The 26447-nt window shown below is 41.9% G+C and overlaps 1 protein-coding gene across 11 annotated transcripts in view; it reads right to left on the bottom strand.

Moving 5' to 3' along the window:
• The window catches only part of LOC140197572 (teneurin-3-like), a 2811066-nt gene that overhangs the window by 269612 nt on the left and 2515007 nt on the right, over nucleotides 1–26447 (bottom strand). For all 11 annotated transcript variants that reach the window (XM_072257693.1, XM_072257692.1, XM_072257694.1 and 8 more), the window contains one exon: nucleotides 11465–11702. In XM_072257693.1, the coding sequence (XP_072113794.1) occupies nucleotides 11465–11702 (238 nt within the window). The remainder of the gene's footprint in view (nucleotides 1–11464; nucleotides 11703–26447) is intronic.

Below are 26447 nucleotides of genomic sequence, written 5' to 3'. Positions count from 1 at the left end.
CCCTTTTCCCAATGATGATTCCCCGCTCCCTGCTCCCTTTCCACTCACAGTCCACAACAGAGACCCATAGAGACCCATATTAAAAAAACGGAGAGGGATGGGCTCCACCAGATTTCAGATGCCCAAGACATGCCGTACGATGAGTATACTAAAAGTTTGTCATGATGGCACCCCAACGACTCCACCCGGAGTTAAGGGCACACACACACATACACACACAATATAAGAGTAGGGATGTGATGTTGAGGCTCAATAACACACTCGTGAGACCACACTTGGAGTATTGTGTGCAGTTTTGGGCTCCTTATTTTAGAAAGGATATACTGACATTGGACAGGGTTCAGAGAAGGTTCCCAAGAATGATTCCAGGAATGAAAGGGTTACCGTATGAGGAATGTCTGGCAGCTCTTGGGCTGTATTCCCTGGAGTTCAGGAGAATGAGGGGGATCTCAGAGAAACATTCCGAATGTTAAAAGGGCTGAACAGATTAGACACGTCAAAGTTATTTTCCATGCTAGGGGAGTCTAGGGCAAGAGGGCACGACTTCAGGATTGAAGGCATCCATTTAGAACGGAGATGCAGAGAAATTATTTTAGTTAGAGGGTGGTAAATCTGTGGAATTTGTTGCCACGAGTGCCTGTAGAGGCCAAGTCATTGGGTGCATTTAAGGCAGAGATAGACAGGTTCTTGATTAGCCAGAGCATCAATGGGTATGGAGAAAAGGCAGGGGAGTGGGGATGACTGGAATAATTGGATCAGCCAATGATTGAATGGTGGAGCAGACTCGATGGGCTGAATGGCCTACTTCTGCTCCTATATTTTATGGTCTTTACATCAGAATTAGCTTTATCATCACTCTTATACATCATGATTTTTGATTTTCTGTGGCAGCAGTACAGTGCAATACATAAAATTACTATAGTAGAGTGCAAAAGTCTTAGCTACTCTAGATATATATATGTGCCTGAGATATTTTCACAGTACTGTCTGTACTTGCATGAACGTGTATGCATGCATGTTCATCTGACTGCACCTGTGTGTATACGACTTCTTCTTGCTCCTACCATTGGACAGGCGACAGAGAAGTCTTAGGACCCACAATACTAGGTTCAGGAACAGTAACTACCCTACAGACATAAGTTTCTTGAACCACTGTGGATAACTTCATTTACCACTAATCCAGAACTGATTCTGTGACCTACAGACTCACTTTCAAGGACTCTTTACAATTCATGTTTCCAGCATTATTTTTGTTTGCATAGTATGACTTCTTTTGAACAGTAGTTGTTTGGGAGTCTTTATCTGTTTATGTATAGTTTTCCATTAAATTCCATTGTATTTCTTTTTTCCTGTAAATTCCAGCAAGAAAATGAATTTCAGGGTAGTATATGATGACATACAAGTATTTTGATAATAAATTTCCATTTGAATTTTTGTATATATATAAAATCATGATTAGAGTACTTAGTGGCCACTTTATTCGGTAGCTCCTATATGTAATAAAGCGGCCACTGAGTGTATGTTTGTGGTCTTCTGCTGCTTTAGCACATCCACTTCAAGATTTGATGCACTGTGCATTCAGAGATGATCTTCTGCACACCACTGTTGTAATGTATGGTTATTTGAGTTACTGTCACCTTCCTCTCTCTGACCTCTCTCAGTAACAAGGTGTTTTCACACACAGAACTGCTGCTCACTCTATGTTTGAGACTGTTGTGTGTGAACATCTCAGGAGATCAGCTGTTTCTGAGATACTCAAACCACCCTGTCTGGCACCAACAAGTATTCTATGGTCAAAGTCACTTAGACAACATTTTTTCCCCATTCTGATGTTTAGTCTGAACAAAATCTGAACCTACTTTTATGCATTGAGTTGCTGCCACATGATTGGCTGATTAGATACTTGCATTAACCAGCAGGTGTACAGCTGTACCTAATAAAGTGTCCACTGAGTGTAGATTTACTTCCTTCAATATGCAATAAATATCAAGAACAGGAGATGAAGAAAACTTGAAAATGATTCCATAGGTTGTGGGAACAGTTCAGTAATAGGGCAAGTGAACTTGCTGAATCCGGTTGTGTGATCCTGAGGCTCCTGTACCTTTTTCCTGATGACAGCATGACCTGGGTGATGGGGGCCCTTATATAACCATATAACCATATAACAATTACAGCACGGAAACAAGCCATCTCGGCCCTTCTAGTCCGTGCCGAACTCTTACCCTATCCTATTCCCACCGACCTGTACTCAGCCCATAACCCTCCATTCCTTTCCTGTCCATATATCTATCCAATTTAACTTTAAACGACAACATCGAACCTGCCTCAACCACTTCTGCTGGAAGCTTGTTCCACACAGCTGCCACTCTATGAGTAAAGAAGTTTACCCCTAAACTTTTGTCCTCTAATTCTCAACCCATGCCCTCTTGTTTGAATCTTCCCCACTCTCAATGGAAAAAGTCTAACCACGTCAACTCTGTCAATCCCCCTCATAATTTTAAACACCTCTATCAAGTCTCCCCTCAACCTTTTACACTCCAAAGAATAAAGACCTAACTTGTTCAACCTTTCTCTGTAACTTAGGAGATGAAACCCAAGCAACATTTTAGTAAGCCTCCTCTGTACTCTCTCAATTTTATTGAGATCCTTCCTATAATTCGGGACCAGAACTGTACACAATACTCCAGATTTGGCCTTACCAATGCCTTATACAAATTCAACATTACATCCCAACTCCTATACTCAATGCTCTGATTAATAAAGGCCAGCAAACCAAAAGCTTTCTTCACCACCCTATCTACATGAGATTCCACCTTCAGGGGACTATGCACCATTATTCTTAGATCCCTCTGTTCTAAAGCATTCTTTAATGCCCTACCGTTTACCATGTATGTCCTATTTTGATTAGTTCTACCAAAATGTAGCAACTCACATTTTTCAGCATTAAACTCCATCTGCCATCTTTCAGCCCACTCTTCCAACTGTCCTAAATCTCTCTGCAAGTTTTGAAAACCTACCTCATCAACCACAACACCACCTATCTTAGTATTATCTGCATACTTACTAATCCAATTTACCACCCCATTATCTAGATCATTAATATATATTACAAACAACATTGGACCCAGTACAGATCCTTGAGGCACACCGCTACACACCGTCCTCAAATCTGACACACAGTTATCCACCACTACTCTCTAGCGTCTCCCATCTAGCCACTGCTGAATCCATTTTACTACTTCCATATTAATGCCTAACGATTGAACCTTCCTAACTAACCTTCCATGTGGAACGTTGTCAAAGGCCTTACTGAAGTCCATATAGACAACATCCACCGTTTTACCCTCGTCAACTTTCTTAGTAACCTCATCAAAAAATTCAATAAGATTTGTCAAACATGACCTTCCACGCACAAATCCATGTTGACTGTTCCTAATCAGACCCTGTCTATCCAGAAAATTATATATACCATCTCTAAGAATACTTTCCATCAATTTACCCACCACTGACGTCAAACTCACAGGCCGATAATTCCAAGTTTTACTCTTAGAACCCTTTTTAAACAATGGAACCACATGAGCAATACGCCAATCCTCTGGCACCATTCGTGTTTCTAATGACATTTGAAATATTTCTGTCAGAGCCCCTGTTATTTCTACACTAACTTCCCTCAAAGTCCTAGGGAATATCTTGTCCGGACCCAGAGACTTATCCACTTTTATATTCCTTATAAGTGCCAGTACTTCCTCTTCTTTAATTGTTATACTTTCCATAACTACCCTACTTGTTTCCTTTACCTTACACAATTCAATATCCTTCTCCTTAGTGAATACCGAAGAAAAGAAATTGTTCAAAATCTCTTCCATCTCTTTTGGTTCCGCACATAGCCGTCCACTCTGATTCTCCAAGGGACCAATTTTATCCCTCACTATCCTTTTGCCACTAACATAACTGTAGAAACCCTTCGGATTTATTTTCACCTTACTTGCCAAAGCAGCCTCGTATCTTCTTTTAGCTTTTCTAATTTCTTTCTTAAGATTCTTTTTACATTCTTTATATTCCTCGAGTACCTCATTAACTCCAAGCTGCCTATATTTATTGAAGATCTCTCTCTTTTTCTGAACCAAGTTTCTAAGATCTCTTGAAAACCATGGCTTTCTCAAACTTTTAACCTTTCCTTTCAACCTAACGGGAACATAAAGGTTCTGAACCCTCAAAATTTCACCTTTAAGTGACCTCCATTTCTCTGTTACATCCTTCCCATAAAACAAATTTTCCCAATCCACTCCTTCTAAATCCTTTCGCATCTCCTCAAAGATAGCCTTTCTCTAATCAAAAATCTCAATCCTAGGTCCAGTCCTATCTTTCTCCATAATTACACTGAAACTAATTGTATTGTGATCACTGGACCCGAAGTGCTCCCCAACAAATACCTCCGTCACCTGCCCTGTCTCATTCCCTAACAGGAGATCCAACACTGCTCCTTCCCTAGTTGATGATGGATGTTGCTCTCCTGCGGCAACACTCCGTGTAGATGTGCTCAATGGTGGGGAGGACTTTTCTGTGATGGACTGAGCTGTATCCATAACTTTTTGTAGGAGTTTCCATTCAAAGACTCTAAAGATTTTACGTCATTAACTTCTATGGATCAGGACAATAGAAAGAATACAAAGAAGGTTGCTAAGACTTGAGGGCAGGCTAGGACTTTATTACTTGGAGTGTAGGAGACTGAAGGGTGACCTTACAGAGGAGTATAAGATCATAAGGGCCATGACTGGTTGAACTCACTCAGTCTTTTTCTAGGACTGGGAAAAGGCAAGAGGGCACAGGCTTAAGGTGAGAGTGGAGGTACTTAAAAGGGACGTGACAGGCAATTTCTTCATGCAGAGGTGTTGTGCATATGCAACGAACTGCTGGAAGAAATGGCTGAAGCTGGTACAAGATGTAAACGATATTTGGACAGGTACTTGGATAGGAAAGTTTTAGGGCAGGCATTCCCAACCTGGTGTCCTCAGGTCCCTCTGTAATTCTAAGGGTCCGAGGCATAAAAACTGTTGGGAACCCCTGGTTTAGAGGATATTGGTCAAATGGAACTATCTAGGTTTCTGGGCAGTTGGTGTGTTCCTGTGCTGTATTACTTTATGACCAATGGCAGTGCCTCAAGAAGATGGTATCCAGCACTAAGGACCCTCAATATCTGGGACATGCCCTCTTCTTATTACTACCCCTGAAGAGAAGGAACACAAGCCTGAAGACTCATAGTCAATGCTTCAGGAACAACTTCTTCCTCTCCATCACCAGAATTCTGAATGGTTCAGGAACCCATGAACACCACCTCACTATTCCTCTTTAACGCTCTTCATTTATTTATTTTTGTGACTTATAGTAATTTGTATATCTTGGACTGCATTGCTGCCACAAAACGAAAAATAAATCATGACATACAGTACTAAACAAAATTCTTAGGCAGGGTGCCTGGGACTTTTGTGCAATGCTGTAGTAATTTTATGTACTGCATTGTACTGCTGCCACAAAAAAAAAATCGGATTTCATGACATATGTGAGTGATGATGAATGGGTTTCTATTGTGGACTGACAGAGGGAAGGGGCGCAACGAGAGGGGAGTCATTGTTGGAAAAATGGGAGGAGAGAGGGGAGGGAGTGGGAAGCACCAGAGAGACATTTTCTAACAATCAATAAACCAATTGTTTGGAATCAAATGACCTTGCCTGGTGTCTCTGGGCCGGGTGTGTCTGCACCCACACCACCCATCCCCACGGCCCCGGCACTCCTTCTCTGCTGTCTGAACCACACCCCTCGTGTGGCGCTCCACCCTCACTATTCCCAACATCGTTTGCTCCTGCCAGATTTACAAACTTGTTCTCTGCTCTGCGTTGACAAATACGGTACTGTGCAAAAGTCTTAGGCACCCTAGATATATATATGTGCTTAAGACTTTTGCACAGGACTGCATGTCAGTGACAATAAACCTGATTCTGGTCTGACAGTAATAATTGCAGAGTTTCAGAAGCAAAGTTCAAGTTGGGAGAGTTCCCAAAGAATAAAATTGATACAAGTTTACTTCTGCATTGTGCCAGTGGAACTTAGGCCTGATTTGCCTCCTTAGTTTTCTAGTGTATATTTTCCAATTATTCAATTCACATATAGATGTTGTCATTCTCAGCATTCAGTTGGTTGTAAACCCAGAACCAAACACTGCATTCTCAGTGAAGAAATTACCAGGGAGTTAGAGGTTACGGAAGACACTGCTTCAATATTTGAAAAAGCATGTTAAAATGGCACTGGGCATGGATTTCTGTCAGGGCCTTGGCAACAGCAGGTGACTATATGTGAGGCCCACAGGAATTTAAAAACCTTCCACTGGGAAAAACGCTCCACCAGGCCTGCTCTGGCAGAACTACAAATCCAATCAGATGAGCAGATGCATTGTCAGGATAGGTGAGGAGGTTTGAGAGCGACTGGGGTCTCCTAGCTGTGAGTCAGAAAGGGGATGGGGGGGGTGTTTTGAGGCAAGCTACACTGAGGATTGGCCACATAATCAGAGGAGGACAAGTGATTGGGTGTAAAGTTCGGAGAGGGAAGGATTCCTGGAAAGTCAGAGAATCAGAATGAGTTTATTATCACTGTTTTGAAATCTGTTGATTTTTTGGCAGCAGGACAGTACAAGACATAAAAAAATTATGAAAAATTACAATAAAAAGTAAATTGAATACATTGTGCAGGAGAGAGAAAGTGGGGCAATGTTCATGGGTTCATGGAACTTTCAGAAACCTGACAGAAGAGGGGAAGAAACAGGTCTGTCAGAGAATTAGATTACCAGCTAGACAGAGAAGAATTTTCGAAGTCTTCTTGGAAAAAAAAGTGCTTCATCCCCACTAACTCCTGGGAACTTCTGGCCCATCACCACTCAAAGTGGAAAAGAAGCATTCCAGATGGTTTTCAAAATGAGGCTATGAATTGGGCACACAGAGAGATTGCACATACCCTCACAAGCCACCTACTTGCCCACCCTGTCTGGAACCTCCTGCCCCATCTTTGGGAAAGCCAGCGGGTCCCAGATTAACCTCATCAGCCACCTCTGAATCAACAAAGCAGAGAGAAAGGAAGTTATCCTCAATCCCAAAGGCCACCCTGACAACAAGATGATTTAGCAGTCATTAACAAATGCTGAAAATACAAAAAAAATGTACTATGAGCAATTTGTATTAATTTTTTGTTTTAACTGACCAAGTAGTAAGTGAGAGAAGAGTGCTGACTATTATAGAATATACCTGCTATTAAAAATGAAGATGAAACAGGTTATTCAAGGAATGATTTTCTTTATTTCCATTCACTGGGAGTGAGGATGAGTACTCCATATAAAAATGCCACATGAAAATGTTAGTAACCTTATGTGGGCAGGAGATGACTTTCTCACTCAAAGTGACTGGAAGGTGGAATTTATTGACCTGAATGTTATACTGTAGATGTACTGAAGTTTGATTAAGTATATTACTGTGCAAAAATCTTCAGCACAAATATATATACATATAGGTAAGGTGCCTAAGACTTTTGCACAGTACTGTATTTATCAACATGGAGTGGAGAGTGTAAATCTGGCTGTTGTAAAAATTATAACTGTACTTCAGAACTACTAAATAATTCTATTCCCTCCTCTGAACCCTAAGCAGTAATATCGTTAGAAAATATTCTAAACATTCTATAATCAATTGGCCATATTAATGTGAGTATTATTTCGTTGAGCTCATAGAGTACGTTGAAATTTGCTTCTCGAAAAGTAAATTGGTACTTAATGCCTGGGTTCAGTGTAAACCAATAAATCAGCTGATCACTGAACTGAGTATTTAATATTCTGTCCACCGTATTGTATCCTCAATCTGCCAGATGCATCATCCTTATATTTACATGTATAAAGTGGAATGGCTGTTGCTCATGTGAGTCTATGAGGGAAGGAGTACCAAACTAAGAGAGGAATGCAATGGGCTTGCATACAGCACTGCTTATTACTGTCTGGTCTCTACTTCCTCACTGCATCTGAAAAATAAAGCTGATGAAAGAAACCTGTAACGTGGGAGGCTGGTGGGTTGCTAATAAAAAGATGGAAGAAGTGGTTGAACATTTTAAAATTGAGCATCCACTTTCCTTATCTCAGTCCTAAAATGGCTGGCCCTTTCTCCTATGACCCCTTTGCATTATGCACAACATCAAATAGCATGATGTAATACTGGTAGGTCCTTCTCATCTCAATGACATCATATTCTCATTCTTCTAAGTTCCAATCTAAATCAATGTCCCCTCATGGATGGTCCACAGATCTCAAAAGGATTTTGTGAAAGTGACAGGCTGCTTTAAAGAAATTTTCTATCTACACCATTCTGCATGCATCTTGCATGGGTCAGGTTAACCATATAACAATTACAGCACGGATACAGGCCATCTCAGCCCTTCTAGTCAAGTTAAGCGTTCCCCTTTTGTGCTTGGCCATTAAAAATGACTAAGTTGGATACACAATGGCAAAGTTGGTGGGGTGGAATTTGGGTTTGAAAAGGAATATTTATATTTGTGAATGCAAACATCAAGTGCGCTACACCACGAATTAGACATCTTTGGCTGATTTTGTTGTTTTATCTTCTACCCTGGGGATTATTTAATACAAGTTATTAAGTTGAAATAAATACCCTGAAGAGCATCTTTCAGGGCTTTTACAGGAAATCAATTATTGTCACAGGTGTTCAAAATGCTTCAGTGAATAGGCTTAAAAAATTGCAGCGTGTTCTTAAAAGTGACCGAGGAAATATGGTGCTTGGTGCGGTGCAGGAAAATCTTGGGCATATTATGGATGGCAATATCGAAAGAGAGGCTATGTAATTGATGACAGGATTATGTGGTGGCGAAGGAAAGAAAGTGATTGGGGAGTCGATGTGTGTTGGGGAGGAGGGAAGGAGAGGGAGAGGGTGAGGGGGAGAGAGGGAGAAAGAGAGAGAGCGAGAGGGAGAGGGAGAGGGAGAGAGGGGGAGGGGCAGGGGGAGGGGGAGGGGGAAGAGAGAGAGGGAGAGAGAGAGAAGGAAGGGAGAGAGAGAGCGGGAGGGAGAGGAGAGAGGGAGGGGGAGAGAGAGAAAGAGAACACAAAAGGCAAAAAGAAATGTGTCTGTTTGTGTGTGTGTGTGTGTGTGTGTGTGTGTGTGTGTGTGTGTGTGTGTGTGTGTGTGTGTGTGTGTGTGTGTATATGAGACTGAGGATGTGAGCTTCTTGACGATGGTGAACCCAGAGAACCATGCCTCATTGTCAGGCAAAAGAAATTATGCGAAGCACATTTGGTGAGAGGGGTGGTGGATGGGGCTAGCGAAAGGAGGATAAGTAATAAATCCAAAAGTAATCCGGAAATCTTAAAATCAACCCATCTCAAAAGCTCAGCATCTGATCTGGAATATGAACTGATTCTGCCTAGATTCTGTCAGGGGCTGACAACATTGCAGAATGAGAAGCTTATTTGGAAAGTCTGTTCTGTATTAAATGGCCGGAATTCTAACAGCAGCTGGGTACAACTTCAGCCACAAAATACTGGCATTCGGTTCATTGCAGAACCCCTTTTAAGTCCGATATTTCAGCTGGCCCTATATGTTATTATGTACTGAACAATATTCAGCACTGGCTCTATATTATGTGCAGCTCACTATCCTAGACTGGCCCAGACTTACATCCAAGCTGGCCATAAATTACATCCAGTTTAAGTTAGCTCATTTTTTTCCTATTTGCAAATAGTAAAATTCCATTCTACTTCCCATCCCCGTTCTGACATGTCAGTCCATCGTCTGTCTCCTCCACCGACACGATGAGACCACAGTCAGGTTGGAGGAGCAATACCTTATATTCCGTTGGGGTAACCTCCGACCTGATGGCATGAACATTGATTTCTCGAACTTCTGGTAACTGCACCCCTCCCTTCACCGTTCCCCATTCCCACTTCCCTCTGTCACCTTACCTCCTTGTGCTCCTCCCCTTCTCTTTCTTCCATGGTCTTCTACTCTCTCCTATCAGATTCCCCCTTCTCCAGCCCTTCATCTCTTTCACCAGCCAGCTTCCCAGCGCTTTGGTTTCCCCTAACCTGGTTTCACCCGTCACCAACCACCTTGTAGTTCTTCCTCCCTTCCCATTAACTTCTCGTCCTTTTTTCCAGACCTGATGAAGGATCTTGGCCCAAAACATCAACTGTTCACTCTTTTCAATAGATACTGCCTGGCTTGCTGAGTTCCTCTAGCATTTTGTGTGTGTGCTTATTGCAAACAGTCTGCTTTCAAGCTACTGTGTTGACTGTGACTGAATCTTGTTATTGTTCAAATGCACGGCTGTAAACCAATTTTTCAACAAAATGACTCAACTTCTTTTTGAACAAGAGCAGGGATTGCCACCAGCTTTATCAAGGCGCTTTACATCCTAATACTTCACTGGGGATTGACCTTCCTACCTCTTTCATTTTCATGACCTACCTCATTGAGTATAATCAGAAAGATTCATCTTGAAAAGACTGATGAGATAGGACAAGCAGTCATGAATATGTAATTATTAAACAGCACTCAGCAGAACTGAGATAAAATAAATTCCCAGCCTTGTCATTTTCTGCGTAATTATGTGACTATAATGTTCACTGACAACCATAAAAGGCTATAATACAAAAAGTGCCATTGCAGGAATCTATCCCTTGTGGATGTATGGAAATAACTTTGTGATATAAACTTAATTAAATTGGGATTGGCAATTCTGTTGGGCAACTGAATTAAGGCATCTTGAACCAAGGAAGGCAAATGTACAGTTGAACCAAAATCTAATTGAATGGTGGAACAAGCTTGAGCAGCTGAATACCTTCAATATGTTTTTATTATTTTACTACACAATAGAGAAGTGTAAAAAAGTAAATCCTATCACAAGATTGGTGATCCATTTCACAATGCTCCAATCACAGGGCAGCACTGGCGTACATCTGGTCTGTAAAGAAGGGAGCCTTTGAACACACCTACTACCTGTATTGACAAATTAAATCTAATTCTCCTGGTGTAGCATTGGAATTGCGAGAAAAAAAACTGGACGTGGCACCTAGCCCCTGCAGACAGGGAAGTCTATTCGGAATAGCAGTGGAAGAGCCAGTAGGTTCTCACAAAATCTCAGCTAAAAGGCTGGAGCCTTAACACACGGAGTAACACAAAAAAAATGCTGGAGGAACTCAGCAGATCAGGCAGCATTTATGGAAAGGTAGATGCTGTCCGACCTGTTGAGATCCTCCAGCATTTTGTGTGTGTTATTTCCAGCATCTGTAGAGTCTCTTGTGCCTTAAAAATAATCCTGATCAGAATGTTGCATTTTTGCCATTTAGTCCTGTTTGCAATGACAGGCTCCCTTGTGCTGAGCAGTGAAGTTTTCTTTAGCGCGCTAGGTTTACGCATTGTACCTGGTCTCCAGTGGCACATTGCTCCCCAGGACCCAGCTGTCCTGCAGCTGGACAGATTCCGGCGTGGTGGGCAGCTCGCTGGGCAAGGCGGCCGCTGGGGCCGGACTCTGGTTCCTCCGCTGGCTCAGTGAGTTCCTGTTGAGGGAGGTGACAGCAGGCTGCTGCTGGGTCAGGTGCTGCTTGTGCACAGGGGGCAGCGGCTGCAGCGTGGGCTGGCTCTGGTGGTTGGCTGGTTGCTCTGAAAGGGAAACAGATGGAGGAGAGGGGAGGGAAGGGAGAACACAGATAACAAAAAATGTCAGTTTGCTCCAGACTTGTATAGGTAAGAGCCTTAGAATGAAAGAGGAAGTTTCCGGTATGCTGACTCACTGTTTCATCCCAGTTCCACTCAGATAATTTAAATTCTGATTCAGAGCAGCAAGTGCACATTGGATCCCAATAATTTCCTATCTACACCAGTCCTGAATGTCAATCCATTATGAGCGTGTGGCAAAAAAAAATCAAAATAAGTGAATTAATAACAGGCTCACTTATAGAACAAAGCAGCATCAGCTGTCATTCAACCCAATGGGCTTGTCTTGACACTTGAATAATTATCACAATAGTGCCACTCTTTCTCAAATATACTGCATCATTTGCCCTTCAGAGATATTATAAAAGTTATTATTTAATGTCCATCCATCAGACTGCCAATTATTTAATTCCAAGTCACATCTTAATTCATTAAAAAAAAATTCCCATCTCCCCTCACCCTAAAACCCATTCCCTTGAACATGGCAGCTCCTTTCTCCGGTTCCTCTAGGATTAGCTGACTTGGGAATATGAAAAGGATAATTCACTTCACTTGACAGGTGACAGAGACACCGTGCGTGTACATGTGAGTGTGAACGCATACATGCATCTTTCTATCTAGCATCTACCATGCTTCGCCCAGGACACAGTGAATAGTACTATTCCATTTTCTGAAACATTTCCAGGTAACCTTTCAGAGATGATACAGAGTCCTGGCCACTGAAGCTCTGATTAGACTCATAACTGCAAGGAAAAGCTTGGCACCTCCTCTGACTTTCATTAAACTCTTTGGCAAAATTTGGCTCAGTGTACCATCTCAGAGACTGCTTCCAATGACATTCATCCAACTTTTACTTTTGAAAAAAAAACAGTGATGAAAGGAAAGAGTTTTTAAATGTTTCAGCGCAGTCTAGATGGGTTGAAGGGCCTGTTTCTGTGTTGTACTTATCTAGAACTCTATGACTCGGTGGGCTGATTGGCCTGCTTCCTTGCCACATCTCTTGAGATAGGAATGTCAATAATTAATTTATGTCCTTTGATGGTACTGTGGTACTGAGCCAGGAAGGGGAGGGTTAAGAATGTCATAGACCTGGTACTTTGCCAGTGTGTGCTATGTAAGAAAACAGACTTCTATTTACTTAGCAATGGGAACTTGTAAGGAGATCTTTTGTTTAGTGCATGAGCATGCTTGCTGCATCATTTCAGTAACACTACAATGGTCCTTTGAACAAGAACACACACTTCCCACTTGGCAAAACCCCATTCAGCAGAGCAGATGTTCCTTCATGCCCATTTTGCAGATTGTAGCAGAGCTGATTAGAGCACTTGGAACATCGTGTACCTAATGACCATTAAATCCATTAGGCTGCCCACTTCCTCTGCTCACATTACACATTGTTCTGACTTTGCAGGAGGCCCCTGCTGGGATAGTCATCACAGGCCTGGGAATCTTCCTCAGCCCAGTTGATACCAGCTTGATTATTTAAATGCCTCAGTTGCGACGGCTATACAACCAGTCTGCCAAGAGTGACCGCAGTTGGGGAGAGCTTTCTATACACAGACTTTATAGCGTATTACCATCTCAGTTAGGGGGATGGTATGCTACTGTGTAATTTGGCATTTCTTCCCGAAATGGCTTGGCTCCAAACATTCTGTTGCCAAGCTAAGTTTGTATTGCGTTAGAAACTCCACCTATGGCACAGTGTCTTATAATTGAGTAAATCTCAGTTTTCCTCACAGTTCAGCAGCAAGCACTGAGACCAGCATTAGAAATTACTCCATAGTATTATTTCATAGTGCTGTATTAATACTTGAATCGAAAAAGCAAGTGATTGTATCTCATGCCGTGGTAAAGCAGCCAATATAATCAAAGACTCCCTCCAAGCCTGGACATCCCTCCCCCCTTCCATCGAACAGAAGATACAAAAGCCTGAAGGCACATACCACCAGGCTCAAGGACAGATTCTATCCCATTGTTATGAGACTATTGAATGGACCTCTTGTATTATAAGATGAACACTTGACCTCACAATCTACCTTGTTATAACCTTTCACCTTATCGCATCTTCCCTATGCCTGTAACCTTATATTGTGCATTCCATTATTGGTTTTCCCTTGTACTACCCGAATGCACTGTTGGAATGAAATGACCTGTATGGACAGCATGTGAAACAAATTTTTTTCACTGATCTCAGTATATGTGTCAATAATAAACCAATTTATAATTTACCTTGGATGATAGAAATGAAGCATTAGGGATAATGGAATATAGAGGAGGTGCTAAAAGGTTGTGGTGTACAAACATTTATCTTGAACTAACACCAAAGCAAAAAGTACCTCATTACACAAATTCCATGCTTTGCGCAATGGGGTATAGTCACAACTATCTCTAGGTTAGTTTGCCTGCTAGAAATGTCTTACAAAATTTCTGAATTTCCCAATGACATGAAAGAGGCCTTCTGGCTCATCAAGTGCATGTTGGGTCACAGAGCCATTTAATTCCTCCAGTAATTTTGCATGTAACCTACCCCTAGATCCACACTTCTAATCCCCTGGGCACTATCACCCACGAACATTCGGAGTAATTTACACTGGCCAATTCACCTGCAAATCTGCTTGTTTTTCAGTTGCCTAAGGAAGAAAACCCACATATTCACAGTGAGAACATGCATAAACGTTACCAAGGGCCAGGATTGAACCCATATTGCTGGAATTGTGTAGCAATAACTCTGCTGGCTGTGCAACTGTGCTGCCCTTCATTAAACAGATCAAAATATCTGATGAAGGACAATTTTTGCACGCCAAGGGTTCGATGTCAGCACATGTTCTTGGATGGATTTTGATCCCTTTCCAATAGATTTTAATGAATTCACTTTGGACAATAAAGGACCATATTCCACAAAGAGCAGTTCAAACATTCTTCAAAATACAGATTTCATGCTTTGATAAATTTATAAGTTAGTAAGGACACCGGGGGGGGGGGGGGGGGGGGGAAGTGGATGTTGCGGACGTGAGCGGAAGGGAAAACAATAGGGAATGCTAATTGGCAATAGGATTGAAATCAGCAGTGTGAGGACAGAGAAGCAGCTGTCAATCAGAGCAGCGAATTCAAGGTCAAATGCATTACTGAAATGGAAATAAAGTGAGTGAAAGAACAGAAAATTGGATGATAAAAGATAAAAGTGATTGGCAGCTAAAACTTTAAAAAATTATTTCTACGTTTTAATATCTCCAACAACAATTAATTGCAGTTCCATATTTGTTATGATTAAACTTTATGGCAGTGACAATGACTGGCAGTAATTAATACTCAATTTGTATTCTACAATAGACAGGTCTTAATTCAGACAAGTTTATTTCCTAACAACCTTACAAATTGAGCAATTTTCAGTGCCAGGAAAATTGTAATTATTAAACTACGGCGATCAATGAGTGGATGAATCTGAAATTTCTGCAGGATCTAGTTCATATTTACCCTGTTAAAACAGCAAGCTCATGTCATTCAATACATCTCAATGATGAGCTACTTATTAGGATACTGCTTGCTTGAAGCTCTTCCTCACAGTCCCCAGGCTTTTATGATGAGTTCTTTCTGCTTCATTTCTAATCAATGGTAGATGTCGCTGCATGATATGGGGTGGCCATTGCACACTAGCTAGTTCAAAGACTTGACAGAGCAAGGTCTTAGCTCATTGACTAAGAACAAAATGATTGAAGACCAGGCCCTGCTGTATCGGATGAACACACACATACCTACACATGTACGCACACGCATGCCTGAACATACACACGCGCCCTTGCATTTTGCATGTCCACCCCAATCACCTCCCCTCACTGCTCAGATGCCAAGCTATTAGCCCAACCTTCAGGAAACTCTCTCAACTCTCAACCCTTCACTCTGCACCTCCTTCCTCTCACTCTTCACTTGCCCCTCTACTTCCAGCTGCTTTCCCATCACTTACCACTCCTAATCCCTCAGTTTCCCCTTCCACTTTCCTTTCATCTCTCTATCTTAGCTCTTTTCCTTGCCACACTTTTTCCATCTCAGCTCCCTCTCAATTCATCCCTTCCACCTCAGCTTCTACCTAAGCTTTTTCTCACTTCATCCCTGCCATCTCATCACCATCCCCTCTCCATCTCAGCTTTTACCCCTCCCTCCATCACAGCTCCTTCTCCCTCATCTGAGCATCATCCTCCTCTATCTCCTCCCGTCCCTCCATCATAGCTCCCTGTCCCGCTATCCCCTCCATCTCAGCATCATCCCCCGCCACCTAAGCTACCTTTCCCTCTATCTCCCCCCAGAGCCTCCCTTGCTCCATCTCAGCTCCGTCTCCCTGTACCCCGCTATGATGTGGACATATTCCTAAGGTCTTTAAAAATTACATTTTGGGGGTCATTCACAGAAACAGGTGGGCCAAAACTACATTCATCCTATAGACTGACAATAGGTTTCATCGGCATTTGACATCCTGGGGAGAGGCACCATAAATTCAGGGGCCAACAACATAAAAAAGGTGGTACACAGGTATGAGGGTGAAAAAGAATGTGATTATCATGGGGCACACTATACTCTACAGTCCTCAGTATAGGTCTTGAAGGCTGTGTTGCAGCAGAAGCACAAAGTTAACAATGTCATTATTACCACCTAAGTCACATGCAAATTGGCAGAGGATCAGTCCCATTCTACCTCCTGTACCTAAAAAAGTGGCCACTGAATGTATGTTCATGGTCTTTGGCTGCTATTGCCCATCCAGTTCAAGGTTTGACATGTTGTGCATTCAGAGATGCTCTTCTGCACACCACTGTTGCAACACTTGGATGTTTGAGTTACCGTTGCCTTCCTGTCAGCTTGAACCAGTCTGGCCATTTTCTTCTGACCTCTCTCATTAACAAGGCATTTTCACACACAATATGACTGCTTACTAGATGATTTTTGTTCTTTGCACCATTCTCTGTAAACTCTAGAGATTGTTGCGTGTGAAAATCCCAAAAGATCAGCAGTTTCTGAGGCAGTCAAACCACCCTGTCCAGCACCAACAATCATTCCACGGTCAAACTCACTTAGATCATGTTTCTTTACCACTTTTGGTATTTGGTCTGGACAACAACTGAACCTCCTGAGCAGGACTGCATGCTTTTTATGCATTAAGTTGCTACCACATGATTGGCTGATTAAATATTTGCATTAACGAGAAGGTAAATAGACATACCTAATACAGTGGCTGCTGAGTTTATAAATCATGCAATGAAAAGGTGTTCAATATAAAGGATGTTGGAACCTAGACTGGGCAAATGAATGAGTTATTTTATGAGGATGAGCTTCAATTGAATTTGGCTGGGATCATTATCCTGGGCAATTAAGTAACAAGTACTGCATATAGATGGTCTGAGAGATAGCGGTTTGTTTTCTAGTGAGGGGAAATTTATAAAGTTAAAAAAAAGAATAAGGTGATAGTGTAGCATAGCAAAGTGGATCAGAGTAACGAATCAGGCAGCGTGTATGGAAGGAAATAAATAGTCATCATTTCGGACCAAGGTGGTTTCTTGGAGGAGAATTACTAGTTAACATTTCACGCCAAGAAATTGGGCTCAATATTTCCAGCATCTGCAGAATCTCTTCTGTTTACAAATAACAAGTATTCTTCAGGTGGATAGAATTGTAGTTATTGCACAGAAACAGGAACTTCTGTGCATGCCAACCAACATGCTCATCCAAACTAGTCCTATTTGCCTACATTTGGCCCGTAACTTTCTAAATCTCTCCTGTAAAACGTCCAAATAGCTTTTAAAATTTGTTATTATAGATGTAATGGTATATGTCATGATGAAAGATCTCGGCCTGAATTGACAACTTTTTATTCCTTTCCATGGATGCAATAGTAGAGTGGATGGCCAATTCATGGAAAGTGTAAGAGGTGGTTCTCTGGATCATTATGTTGAGGAACCAATGAGGGGACAGGCTCTTTTACATCACGTTGTTGTGTGTTGGGAAAAGCTTAGTTATTCATCTATCCATTAAGGTTTTAGAAAAGAGCCCATAAGAGAATAAGACATAGCAGCAGAATTAGACCATTCGGCTCATTGAGTGTGCTCCACCACTCCATTTTCACTTATTTATTATCCCTCTCAATCCATTCTCTTGACTTCTTCCTGTAACATTTGACATTCTTATGAATCAAGAACCTCCACTTTAAATATACCCAATGTTTTGGCCTCTGCAGCCTTCTGCAGCAATGAATTCCAGAGATTCACCACCTTCTACCTAAAGAAATTCTTCCTTATCTCTGTTCCAAAGTGGTGTCCTTGTATTTGGAGTCTATATCCTCTGGTTCTCAACTCCCCCAGAGTGATCATTACATAATAGAATTTGAAGTAAAGACGGAAAATTATTTTGTTTACTCTGAAACAAGGATGCTAGATCAAAATAAAGTAACTACTACATGGGTATTACATATGAATCATCAATGGTACATTGGGAAGTGACACTAAGAGGTGTGAAAACAAACATTACCTAACTTTTTTGCTTAGAATAGGAAATTAGCATTAGATCAAAGGAAAAGGTTTATAAGAATCAGTAAGTATGAAGATGGAAATTTTTCAGATTTCGGCAATGAAGCTACAAGGTTTTGACAATAAAACAGAAAGAAGTATACGACAATAATCCAGAGCAAACCACAGAATCAGACTATAAAAAATGTGGAAAATGAATAACAAGAAGAACATGGTTCTCTTACTGACTGAAGCAGCAGAAATTTATTGGAGAATAAATGAAATGGTAGAGACAGTTCACAAATGTTTTGTGCCTGCTTCAGAAGAAAAGACACAGAAACAGATAGGAAATAGAACATAAGAACATAAGAAATAGGAGCAGGAGTAGGCCATCCGGCCCATCGAGCCTGCCCCGCCATTCAATAAGATCATGGCTGATCTGTCCATAAACTCAGCTCCACCTACCTGCCTTTTCCCCATAACCCTCAATTCTCTTACTATGTAAAAACATATCTAACTGTTTCTTAAATATATTTAGTGAGGAAGCCTCAACTGCTTCCCTGGGCAGAGAATTCCACAAATTCACCACTCTCTGGGAAAAACAGTTTCTCCTCATCTCCGTCCTAAATCTTCTCCCCTGAATCTTGAGGCAGTGTCCCCTAGTTCTAATCTCACCTACCAATGGAAACAACTTTCCTACTTCTATCTTATCTATCCCTTTCAAAACTTTATATGTTTCTATAAGATCCCCTCTCATTCTTCTGAACTCCAGAGAGTATAGTCCTAGGCAACTCAATCTCTCCTCATAGGTGAACCCCTTCATCCCTGGAATCAACCTGGTGAACCTCCTCTGCACTGCCTCCAAAATCAGTAAATCCTTTCTCAAGTATGGAGACCAGAACTGCACACAATACTCCAGGTGTGGCCTCACCAGTACCCTGTATAGTTGCAGCACGACCTCCCTGCTCTTGAATTCAATCCCTCTAGCAATGAAGGCCAACATTCTATTAGCCTTCTTAATAACCTGTTGTACCTGCAAGCCAACTTTTTGTGATTCATGCACAAGCACTCCCAAGTCCCTCTGCACAACAGCATGCTGCAAGACTTCACCATTTAAATAATAATCTGCTCTTCTATTATTCCTTCCAAAGAGGATGATCTCGCATTTACCAACGTTGTATTCCATCTGTCAGACCTATATCGCTCTGCAGACTCTCCACATCCTCTGTACAATTTGCTTTTCCACTCAGTTTAGTGTCATCAGCAAACTTTGCTACGCTACACTCAGTAACCTCTTCCAAATCATTAATGTAAATGGTAAACAGCTGCGGGCCCAGCACCAACCCCTGTGGCACCCCACTCACCACTGACTGCTAACTGGAGAAACACGCATTTATACCAACTCTCTGCCATCTATCTGTTAACCAATCCACTAACCATGCCAATACACTTTCTCCGACTCCATGCATCCATATCTTATTTCTAAGTCTCTTGTGTGGCACCTTATCGAACGCCTTCTGGAAATCCAAGGATATGACATCCACCTGTTCCCTCTGCACTCATTATGTCCTCAAAGAACTCCAGTAGGTTTGTCAAACAGGACTTGCCTTGGCAAATCATAAATGTGAGAAAGTCTGAAGATGCTGGAAATCCAAGGCAATCCACACAAATTGCTGGAGGAACTCAGCAGGTCAGGTAGCATCTATGGAAATGAATAAACTGTCGACGTTTCCGGCTGAGACCCTTCTTCAAGACTGGAAAGAAATGGGGAAGATACCAGAATAAAAAAGGTGTGGAGAAGGGAAGAAGAATATCTGAAAGGTGATAGGTAAAGCCAGGTGGGTGGGAAAGGTAAAGTGCTGGAGAGGACGGAATCTAATAGGCGAGTAACATAGGGAAAAGGGAAGGAGGAGCGGAGACTCAGGGGAGATGATATGCAGGTGAAAAGAGGTAAGAGGCCAAAGTGCAGAATAGAAGAAGTGAGGGGTAGGGATTTCTTTACATAAGGAGAAATCAATATTCATGCCACTAGGTCTGTACAGAATATAAGGTGCTGCTCCTCCACTCTGAGGGTGGCCTCATCATGGTACAAGAGGAGGCCATGGACCAACGTGTCAGAATGGGAATGGGAATCGGAATTAAAATATTTGGGCCACCGGGAATTTCCACTTTTGGTGGAGGGTGCTCGACGAAGCAGTCCCCCAATTTGCGATGGTTCTCACCGATGTAGAAGAGGCCACATCGGGAGGACTGAAGACAATGAATGCCCCCAGTGAATTCGCAGGTGAAATGTTGCCTCAGCTGAAGGGACAGCTTGGGGTCCTGAATGGAAGTGATGGAGGAGGTGAATGGGCAGGTGCAGAACTTTGGCTGCTTGCAGGGATAAGTGCTGGGAGGGAGATTAGTAGGGGAGGAACAAATGGATAAGGAAATCATGGAGGGAGCAATCCCTGTGGAAAGCCGGTGGGGGGGGGGGGGGAGAGGTAAAGATATGTTTGGTGGTAGGATTCCTTTGGAGATGGCGAAAGTTGTGAAAGAAAATAGTGGAGAATACATCTACAGCGAATCAGCAAATTAAAGAAATTAGCCGAAACTTTTAAAAAAAGATAAGGGAAATTTATGGAACTTAGCCTCTAAATTGCCTTGATCTGATTTTCCACACCCCAAAATATCCAAAGAGGCAATTATGGAGATAACAGATGCTCTGGCCATTATGTACTAAAGTTCCAAGGATTCTATAATGCTTCCTAGACGTTATGATTGCGAGACTAATCCTAGATGGAAGACAACAAGGGAATAGTGGATGTGATGTATTTGCAGATCTGTTATTCTGACATCTAGAATGGAGATGTATCAAGTCCCTTCGAAAACAAGAAAATCTTAGCATGAATTTATGATTTTAAAATATTGGCTGAACCTCGTGAGCTTTTGTGAGGTTATGACTAGCTGAATAAATGGGGGGGGGGGGGAACATTAGATGTGGCGTATTTGAATTTCCAGGAAATCTTTCAAGAAGATGGCACATAGAAGATTATTGAACTAGATATTTGGGTTCATATACCGACATGGAGTGAAGCTGATTAAATGGAAGGAAAACTGAGTGGAAATAAGCAGGCCTCGGAGATAATTCACAGATACAGTAGAGTAACAGGCCTTTCTGGGCGAAGGAGCCTCAGCTGCCCATGTGACTAATTAACCTACTAATCTGTAAGTGGGAGAAACCCAAAGTAGCACCTGGAGAAGACCGATATGGTCACAGGGAGAACATAAAAACTTACCGACAGCATCGGGAATTGAACCTGGGTCGCAAGAACTATGGGACATAGCCTTAAGATTCGGGGCGGTAGATTTAGGATGGAGATGAGGAGGAACTGCTTTTCTCAGTGAGTGGTGAATCTGTGGAATTCTCTGCCCAATGAAGTGGTGGAGGCTACCTCAGTTAATATTCTTTGTATTTAAGTCAAGGTTGGATAGTTTTTCACATATTTGGGGAATTAAGGATTATGGCGAAAAGGCAGCTAGGTGGAGATGAGTCCATGACCAGATAAGCCATGATCTTATTAAATGGTGGAGCAGGCTTGATGGGCCAGGTGGCCTACTCCTGCTCCTATTTCTTATGTTTTTATGTTCTAATAGTGCAGTTCTAAATGCTACACAAATATGCAGGAATTCCAGCTGATTACAATCTACATTTGTCTAAAGGGATTAAGAATAATAAATCCAAATTTGCTAAATCAAGGATGGGGGGAACTGTGGGTTCTAAGGATGATGCAATGAGGCTTCAAGGGGATATAAGCAGGTATACCTTATTCCTATTGTTATACCTTATTGAACACCCTTTCAGAGAGAAAGGGACTTGCAACTCAAGATCCTTAGGTACATCAACATAGCTAAAGGTGTAGCCATTTACATAACACACACACAAACAATCCCGATGAAGGGTCTTGGCCTGAAGTATCAATTGTTTATCCCCTTCCATGGATGCTGCCTGATTTTCTGAGAATCCCCCCAGCATTTTGCGTGCATTGCTCAAGATATTCAGAATTCCTTGTGTTTAGCCATTTAATGTATACTTCGCTCTTATATTGGACCTCCGAAAGTACAACACTTCACACTTGTCTGGATTAAATTCCCAGGTCTCATCTTTTCAGAAAGTTACTAAACTTTCAATTCTCTTCCTAAAAGATGGCAACTGAGTACATTCATGATAATGATGGAAAAACTTCTTGGATATTAGACCATAAGAGAATGGAGCAGTATCAGGCTATTGACTCTGCTGTGCCATTCAATCATGGCTGATTTATTATCTCTCTCAATCCCATTCTCCTGCCTTCTCCCCATAATCTTTGATGTCCTTACTAATCAAGACTTTATCAACCTCCATTAAAAATATACCTAATAATTTGGCCCTCGCAACTGCCTGTGGCAATTAATTCCACCAATTCATCACCCTGTGGCTATAGAAACCACAATTAGAATCAGAATCAGGTTTAATATCACTATATGTGTCCCTCCTCAACTCTGTCCTAAAGAGATGTGCCCTCCGGTCCTAGACTCCCCTGGTATAGCAATGATCCTCTCCATGTCTACTCTATCTAAGCCTTTCAATATTCAATATGCTTCAATAAGATCTCCTTTCATTCTTCTCAACTCCAGTGAGTACAGGCCCAGAGCCACCAAACACTCCTCATATATGAACCCTTTCATTCCTGGAATCAGTCTCGTGAACCTCCTCTGGACCATCTTCAATGGCAGCACATGAGGGAACTATGGGATGCGGGCAGTAAAGTAGTACTGCAGTAAAAGATCAGCCATAATGTTATTGAATGGTGAACCAGACAACAGGGGGGTGTACAGCCCACAACTGCCTCTTTTTCTTATTTTCTTATGAACACAAATAGTTTATTTTCTTTTTAACTTCTGAATCTGCCCACTCTCAGCATGGAGCAATGAAAAGGTAAAGTGGAGGGCAGGAATAAAACAGATTTGTGATTATGATCCTCCACCATTTAATGGATTAGGGACACACGCCAAAATATCCAGCAAGACACAGCATGACCCTTTGCAAAGTGAAATTTATGGAACAGCTAAAAGAATTTGGCTTTCCATGGACAGCAGAAATTCAAGTACAAAGCATAGATCTTTGCTTGCTATTTTTCAATGTCACACTGTTGTGGGGTCTGCATCAGTGCACAGCTATTTCCAAAGCCTTTGATTAATATTGCATGGCGGAACTGAAATAACATCTTTTGTAGTTTGCTTTTTCATCGGGCTGAGTGGTATCTAGCAAATATATTTTTACCACAGCTGTGACTGATTTAATTTGAGGCGATTCCACACATCTAGCTTGTCAGAGGGCTTTCCAGGTTTTGCTGTCTAAAACTCGGATAAGGTAAGGGAAAGTGATGTGCCGGATTACTGCCATAACATCTCATGGTCCTGTTGCGTCTGAGAAAGCATTACAAAGCATAAAGAAAAAATGCAACATTTAAAAAAAAACTATTTTCAAAACTAATCCAAAGAGAATTTTCTTTGGTTTAATCTTGATAAACATCAAGAAGAGAAATGTACGACATGTCATGTGGAAATATCCATCACTGGAGCAGTTTTAACGCTGTACTACCCTACAGGCGAGACAAGCAGTTAAAATTATCCCTTACTGCTTTGGTCCCACCATTTTTGATTTTAACCTGTGGAAAAGTCTCAGCCTGCGGCTGACAGGATCATTCTTTACATGTGCAGATGTGGCTAGTTTCAGCAGGTAAGGCTTTTTGCCCAAGGGAAGGCACTGGGATGCTGTCCTGTTTAAGCTCAATTTATACTTCTGCGTCAAATGTACGCCGTAGGTATCATGTGCCCTACATCGTAGGGCGATGCGCACCTCCCCAAAGAAGTAACACAGGTGTCATGGCGACGCAGACCACAACAACTGTGATTGGTCTGCTTGGTAGCATCGCATTTCCTCATACGCATTTCCGGTTGCTTTTCTCCGCCATGTCTGTACACTGATGTGAAATAAATGGTTGGAGACGATGAACCAAATTGTCAAATCTACCTGCCGACATCTGAAAATATTTGAAATGCATTTCCTCGTCCATGTCTCTCACGAAGGAACTCAACTCAGTGGCATAGAAACCCCACCGCCAACTGGCGTTTTGTCGGTGAATTGCAGAGCAACGCAGACACAGCTGTGCATGCTCGCTATGGCGTAGGGCTACGCAAAAGTATAAATCAGGGCTATGGCGTAGCCCATACACACAAGTATAAATCAGGCTTTAGGCTACAGGTACAAGCCCTGCGGTCATTATGGTAAATATTCTGGCCTTCTCTTCTACTACATCATCCCTTTCTGAAGGCAAGAATCTTCTGTCATCCATTCCCCCCATATTTAACAATGGCACATTTGGGTCATAAATTCCTGATATTTGGCATATTCGTTCCGTTTCCATAGCCACCAAGCAGCCTGCATTGAGTCTAATATCACCAGCTTCAAGCTGCCACAATTAGAGGCCCGGCCCAACCAGATCCTGCTCCTGATCAAAATGGCATCCATAGAATTGTCTAAGGATTCCCAACTTTTTTTCAGTAATTTATATTTCATTTATTGCAATACAGTGCAGAATAGGCCCTTGCGGCCCTTCAAGCACCCAGCAACCCCCTTGGCTAATCATGGGGCAATTTGCAATGACCAATTAACCTACCAATTGATACATCTTTGGACTGTGGGAGGAAACCCATGCAGACACGGGGAGAATGTACAAACTCCTTACAGACAGTGGCAGGAATGCCATAGGCCCCTACCATTAACCGAGGGATCCATGTACACCAGGTTGTAAACTCCTGGTTTAGAGGGATCTGGGTCAAATGTGGACAAATGGAACTAGCTTAGATGGCTTGGACAAGTCTGGCAAAAGGGCCCATTTCCATGCTGTATCACAGTATGACTCTAATTCCGGTAGCTTGAATCTTTATTTCAAAGGTTTGTGAATGTTAAAAATTTCAAGCCAAGGAGCGAAAGGAGTGGCAAATGAGGAAAGGGATTTTGTGGGCATTGATGGAAGGTTGCTGGCCTGAATTTTTAACTTCTATTCGGTCCTCACAGATGCTGTCTGACCCGTTGAGTGCTTCTGATTGCTGCTGAGAGAGCACAGTGGCACATCTGAGAGAACCGCTGCCTCACAGCACCAGAGACCTGGGTTCAATCCCCACCTCGGGTACTGTTTGTGAGAAACTTGCACATGACCTTCCAGAAACTTGTCAAAAAATAAACAATTGATTAATATTGAAAACAGAGCAAAAGAGTATTTTAGGCAACAAAGAAGTCTGTTAAGCATTCTCATGGATATGTCTGCACTAGACAAACATTTCTGTTAGACAGAGCACTGTATGTTTCTGTTCACAAGGTACTCAGCATCAGAAAATATTTGTACACTGTCAGGAAAAATTTGAGCCAAAGGAGTTAATGTTCCTCACTACCTTCCCACTCTCCTCCGCGCTCTGAGTTCATGAAGTGTCGCAATTTCAATTTTCACTCGATTAAATGATGTTCGATGCGGAATGCTGTATATTATCGTGTCATGGTTAAACTGCTATCAACAATAATGAGAGAAATCTTTACCTACTGTAGATCTTAGTGACTTTGCACTGATCGAAGGCATTAATGGCTTTATTGGTGAACTTTCAATATTTCAGAAGAAGGGACAAAAATAGTTTATGTTGATATATGTTTTACATGCTTGAAAGACATTACCTCAACATCATTGTGCAAGTAGTTAGATCCACATTGAACGATTTAATCTGCAAGAATCAGTATAATCTAGCTCACTGTGTGACATACTTCAAGTTTTAAGGGTAAATCGATTCCTTTTAAAAATTTAACCTGGGATTGTAAATTCACTGCAAGGATAGGCTTTACAAGTTCCAGTTTATGACGAATGGTGTATCACAGACTTGTTTCCTAGATCAACAAACCTCACAGGATTTGTCACCTATTGGTTTGTAAAACACATGCACACAGTGCAACAGATGAGATATTTCTCAGCCCTACAGAAAACAGACTTTCTTATTTTACAACATTAATTGCGTCTCGCTGGATACAGATGCTTCATTCTGTTGTCTCCCACTTTGCTTGTGACTGAAGATGCAGCATCCTGACGGATACATATTTCAACAGCACAAGGTGGATGAAATAAAAAAAGGCAGG

Source organism: Mobula birostris, chromosome 5, assembly GCF_030028105.1.
Source record: "Mobula birostris isolate sMobBir1 chromosome 5, sMobBir1.hap1, whole genome shotgun sequence".
Classification (NCBI taxonomy): domain Eukaryota; kingdom Metazoa; phylum Chordata; class Chondrichthyes; order Myliobatiformes; family Myliobatidae; genus Mobula; species Mobula birostris.
This window is presented reverse-complemented; position numbering and strand designations above follow the sequence as displayed.